The sequence below is a fragment of the Halyomorpha halys genome, unplaced genomic scaffold (genome assembly GCF_000696795.3).
Source record: "Halyomorpha halys isolate HHAL.00 unplaced genomic scaffold, Hhal_1.1 Scaffold101.1, whole genome shotgun sequence".
NCBI classification, from domain to species: Eukaryota; Metazoa; Arthropoda; class Insecta; order Hemiptera; family Pentatomidae; genus Halyomorpha; species Halyomorpha halys.
The window spans coordinates 800,593-806,457 of record NW_027107342.1 but is presented as its reverse complement, the minus strand read 5'-3'; the positions used below and the strand labels follow the sequence as shown (position 1 = coordinate 806,457).

The window sequence follows — 5,865 nt, the reverse complement described above, 5'->3', positions numbered from 1 at the left end:
TTATTATATTTTAGTTTCTTTATGTATGCCCATAAAGTGCCCGATGATTTCTTTCAAAATTTCTCGGCAAATAGAAACATAACAACTTTGTTTACCGAAATTAAAAGCCTCCCTTCTTGCTACGCAACTACTCAGAAGGGTTTTAAACAAAATATAAAAACTATAAATAGCCTTCGTACACCCTTTACTGCTTGCTACAGTCCTATTTCAAAATTGTTATCACGTTTGTACCAAAAAAATTAAGAATTAATTTTTTAATTAAATAATTAAATCTGTACTACTACAACCCATGCAGGGTCAGGGTGCAGTACTTTGTAAGAATGTACTGTTAACATACCAACGGTTGTGAAAGGAGGTGATTTGGTTAGAATCACGCTCGACCGCCAGATTTTTATCCAATTAAGGGTACCCATTTTATGAGGCTGGGCGGACCTCAGTACGGTTCCATAACCCACCGGATTGACTCGAGGCTACAGTGTTACAGAAATTATTTATCTGCCCAGCCGGATTATTGGAGTTAGTGCCTTATCACAGTGCCACTGCGCTCCCACAAAAAAAAATGCAATATTACTTTTTTTTTTAAACTGAATATTTTATTTTACGTTTCAGCTTTTATGCAAGCGTGTTAAAAATTATTATACTTTTAACATTTAATTTATTTTATATTTTGTTTTTTTCAAATGGTTTCAACAAATGTTTTCCATAGTCTTAAAAAAAAAGTCTATCCTCTAACTAGGACAGTGATCAACAAGAGAAAGATATTTGACTGCTAAAACTGAAAACTGTCAGGGAAGGTGGGTGCTGCTTTGATGATTAAGACAGTTTTTCAATCAACAAAAAAGAGCCGATTCAATAAAAACAAAACATTCCAGATCGAATTCCACCCACAGAAAAGTAATGAAAATAAAAATTATTGAGCTGAGTAAGGTCTGGCCTTCATTATTGATTCTAATTTCACAAAAAACCATTACATTACAATTCAATAAGACTGAAAGATACCTGACCTAAGAAGATTTATAGTCCAGTCATTACCCTAATAATCAAAAAATAAAATATTTTTTTTTTTTATATTGTTTAGCATCTCTATAACAAATTACTGCGTAAAAGTTTTCTTGTCTGGTTTGGGAGGAGTATGGTAAAATCGGTGCCTTTTATCAGTTTTTTATTTAATTCTGGGTTTGGTGATGTGCAAATTCAAAGTTAAGTGCAAGTCATCAAAACAATAGGCTCCATGCATCGATGGCTTACTTCACAGTTGGACAAAGTTCATTTCCGTTAGCTTTGCCAAAAATACAATTAAAGGCTCTCTGTTTTAGAAAAATTACAAATTTTCAATTAATTTTTTGACTGAAAAGTTTTAGGTATAAGTGTATTGTTTGTAAAGCTTGTGGAAATTAACTTAACACACCACTGTGAAGTAAGTCATCGATATCGAGACATCGATAACTACTTTTGTATGTTCAAAAAAAAAAAAGTTTCAATACCATTTCAGTTTTGTATTGAACTCCTCATTGCACTGAATCCAATAATTTTCGATATTTATAAAATCATCAACCTTCAACCCAACGCGCTTAATGCACCGGTGTTACTGAACAATATAAAATAAAGTTATTAGGCCGCCCGTAGCTCAGTGGCTTACCAGTTTGATGTCTGTTGGCGGTGCCGGTTCTAATCCGGCCTGGGGTGTGGGGCGTTGACTTTTTTCATTGAGTGGCGGTCCCACAAAATGAAAAACTTTGACCCCCGACCATGGTTAGGCAGTATAGGACTCCAATGGGCTTGGCCGAAAAAAAATAAAGAAATTTCACTATCTAATGTTTTGTATGTTAGCGAAAAATTTATAATTTGAATAATAATAAGAATCTGAGTAATATTTGTCCGGCCATGATCTAAATGATTTATGTAAAATTTACATAGCCACTAGGTAGAAAAAAAATAATTCACTGCAATTTGTTGTGATTTAATTTTTCACCAAACCTTATGGTTTTCGTGGTATAAATAAAAATCTAACGTATATGTTTTCCACCCCTTCCATTCCCGTTTTAACTAAACCCAATGTGCACATTTTTTAAGCACTTAACTGTTTATTTTTTTGTATTTTTGGGATTTAGATTTTGTTTTTCTGATTTGACTGGACTATTATTTTTATCTTTGGGCGTTCAGTAAAGAACATACTTACATAACATAACTTATTTTTTAGTGAGAATGTTTCAGCCAGTATTTCAGACCTTCATCTGTAAACAAGTACCATCCTATTCTAACAATGGTGGAAGGTCAAGTTTTCATTTCGTGGGACCGCCACAGAAATAAAAGTTAACCCCCAGGCCGGATTCAAAACGGCGCCACTGCAGTTCCGAGGCTGCTAAGACCTACGCAACTCTCTTAGCTACAGACGGACCTTTACTACGGTCATCATCATTATTATTATCTTATGGATCAATATACTCACTATATCTGTTTTATATGAAGGGCTACTCTAGGGTAGGTAGGTTGGGTTTCACTCCGTTTTTAAATTTTTGCCACCTTTTCAATTATGCTCGATTAACTAATATGTTAACTTAAGAATCTTATTCCCATTTTTAATAAATGTTTTTAAGGTGAGATAAAACTGCCATTATAGTTAGTTCTGGTTGAAAATGGAGTGACAGCACATTCCCTTTACTTTTTTAATTGAACTAATTGTTTTAATAAAAGTTTTAAACAAATTTATGACACGCTAAAAGTAGGGAGAAGTAAGGAGAGGAGTAGTATAATAAAAATATTAAGTGGATATCTGAAGATAGAACAATAACCTGGAATCATTGTCACCGTCAATTGTTGTTATGCACACTGGGACGAAGTCTAACAGCGAAAAAGATCGAATTTCGAACACTTGTTAAAAAACTGGAAATGGTATACAACCTTAACTAGCTAGTTTCATCGAACCCGGAAAGTTGACCTTGATTGTTTGCATTAAAAATTCAATAAGAGCGATTCGAAAAGAAAACAAATAGTTCTAGTATTTTCACTCATTTCGTGTTGGTTCGTCAGTGAGTAAAGGTCTCCTGCTAAAATAAAACAGATGAAGGTATGTAACTTATAAAATAATATTTTATTGATTATATATTCTATATCGTGTTGTTGTTATATTTATATTCCACGTATGTTGCCTTATTTTTATTTTGAAAATTAGCTACGAAAAAAAACGTACCTCATTTCATTTACAAAATATTAATTGCTCTTTGAAGGTATTATGACAAATGCAAATTCTTCGAATGAAGAAGCCTACAATTCATCGAGTAACATCCAATCTTGAAATTTTTTATATTGATGAATAATAATACAACCGTTATTAATTAAGGCAATGAGAATTACCTTTATAATTATTCGAGTTATTAAACTTTTGAACCGTAGATCTTACCCTTATTGCTAAGATTATATGGATATCTGAAAATAAGCATTTTTTGAGATGTTAGACTGTTAAACTGAGACAGGGATATATATATTTTATTTTGTATTTGACGTTTTTTATTGATTGTATTTGTTGACAATCCTACTAGCTTTGGGAAAGTTCTGAGTGAAGAAACCTCTGTCTTCGATAATATATTTGGAACAAATCCGTTTCAAAATAAAACAAAAACTTTTTTTGATCAGTCATTAGTAGTATGTTTGAGCATAGAATAGATAACTAGTTAAATGATAAATTAATTAATACTATAATTTAATTTTTTTCATTGTACAACGTAAATTGTAATTTAAATATTTAACTGATTCTATAAGGACTCGTATACATTGGATCGAAAGTGAAAACTAAAATGGACGTTTACATTGTAAAGTTAAGACCGATTTACTTTTATTTTCTTTATATACCTGTCTAATGATTTCTGACGGTGGGAGGGGTTATCTACAGGTTACCATCCTATTCTAACCATGGACTCAATTTTTCATTTCGTAAGACCGCTAATAAATAAAAAGTCAACCCTCAGCCGCATTCCAACCGGCGCCATTGCTGTGACGAAATTGGTAAAGGTAGGAGCCTTAACTTCTTGGGCTACAGACTGCACCGAACTTCTTGAACTGCATACAGTATATAAGTGTAGTTCAGGTTTTGGTTATGTTTACTAGCGTTGTGGTGATTGAAATGGATAAGTAAAATTGTTAGAATTAGTAACACTGTGTCTATAATGGACTCTCAATATTCCTCAACTTCAAATTTTGAATGTTGAGGTTTAAAAATTTTCTTCATAATTCACGTCTTAACCTCACATTTAGAACGCCTATGTTATGTTTAATGTCAATCCAATTGACCGAATCGGTGTGATAACACAAGCGTAAACGTATATGCTTTAAATATTGTATAAATAGTATTAAAAAAAAATTGCTTGATTTACCTTTCTACCAAATCCTCAAGATTGGACACTACAAAAGTCTCTCACGTTTTATATAAAATTTGTTTCTGTCGATAATAAAATTGCCACAGTTTACATAATCGTTGTATTATTTAAAAAACACATGTTTATGTTTTATATTCCATATACTATAGACTCGAAAAATTGCTACATTTTAAAAAATATTAAATTTCAGTTTAGAAACAATAAATATTTACGACTTATTGAATTTAATAGCTTTTCATTTTTATTATTATTGCACAATGCTTGTTAATGGTTTTTCGCATTGTATTTTTATGAATGTATAACCTTCAGTTTTTAATTTGCAATCGTTATGTGTATTGCTCATTTAAAGGTTATGATAATGAGTTTCATCATGAACAAAAATGAATTAGTTCCTCTTCTGTCATTGTTTATTGCAGAAGCATCTTGTTTAGTTTTTTGTTGATTCGTTAACTAATGACTCGTTATGACAGTGTAATGATATGTCTTTAGTACTTCTTAATGTATGAGAGTGTTGTGTCATTTTTGGTTCATCCTGAGAAAATGAAGCATGACGCCTATTTTAAACTGCAAGGTAATTAACTAATAATATTTTCAAATTATTTATGTTTGCTATTAATTATGCCTTTAAAGTAATGATGTTAACCCGAAAGTTGAGCGTTTGTTCAAGATGTTCAATTTTCAATTCTTCCACGTTCTCTCAGATAGAGTACGCTTTTGAAGAAATTATATTTCAAATTTTAAGCATATTTTTTTCTTACTATCTTACTAAATAATTCGAAAACTATTCTTATTTAAACTCGATAGATTTGTCTAAAATATGAGACCAATATATGCTCTATACTACATTACATTCTAAGATACAAAATCAACCAAAATTGGCTTTTTCTAAACTCCGACAAAAGTCTCTTATTTAGTAAAAAAAATCATCAAAAATATTCAACTTAAGATATCAGCCATAAAAAATGAATTTTGAAGTACTAATAAAATATTAATAATTTTTCAATTTTTTTCTTTCTTTCTAGAATGATACATTAATTTTTAAAATTGTATAAGTTTTTTTGTTGTGTGCATAACACAGGTTATGCAACGTCATAATTGTCAATGCAATTTCATAATTTTCATTTTTCTGGCTGGATATAAAATTATATTATATTTTTATATATATTATATGAAAACAGTTACAACTTGAACAATTTTTTTCTCCCATCAAAATTCATTTTTAAATGTTTTTTGTCATCCAGTATTTTTATGAGAACCGTTGTCCCCAAACATTTTTGCATAAAATGAAATGAAAACTTATTAAATTTACTTCACATTCATTATGATTGTAGAAAACATATTTTGAATAATATTTTACAGAATTAGAAACATATTTGGGTTTTTATTGAAAGAGAGGAATATTAACGCAAACTGTTATCTGGTGCCTAGTTATTTAGTTAATGAATAAAATATCATAAAACAACGATGAAAAAAAAAAAAAACTTTTACAAGT

General features: G+C 30.5%; 1 protein-coding gene and 1 long non-coding RNA gene across 6 annotated transcripts in view; one reads left to right on the top strand and one right to left on the bottom strand.

Moving 5' to 3' along the window:
- The window catches only part of LOC136795366 (uncharacterized), a 9,656-nt gene extending 5,193 nt beyond the window's left edge, over positions 1-4,463 (bottom strand). Inside the window, exon 1 of the long non-coding RNA XR_010842959.1 lies at positions 4,371-4,463. This is a non-coding gene — a long non-coding RNA (uncharacterized lncRNA). The remainder of the gene's footprint in view (positions 1-4,370) is intronic.
- A 260-nt stretch (positions 4,464-4,723) lies between these two features.
- Positions 4,724-5,865, top strand: part of LOC106677518 (protein-tyrosine sulfotransferase) — a 43,635-nt gene continuing 42,493 nt past the window's right edge. For 3 of the 5 annotated variants that reach the window (XR_010842958.1, XM_067045657.1, XM_067045656.1), the window contains exon 1: positions 4,724-4,944. Coding sequence is in view for 4 of the 5 variants with exons in the window: in XM_067045657.1 (XP_066901758.1) it covers positions 4,872-4,944 (73 nt within the window). In the remaining variant the exon portion in view is untranslated. The remainder of the gene's footprint in view (positions 4,945-5,865) is intronic. The other 2 variants (XM_067045658.1, XM_067045659.1) reach the window with 2 other exon arrangements.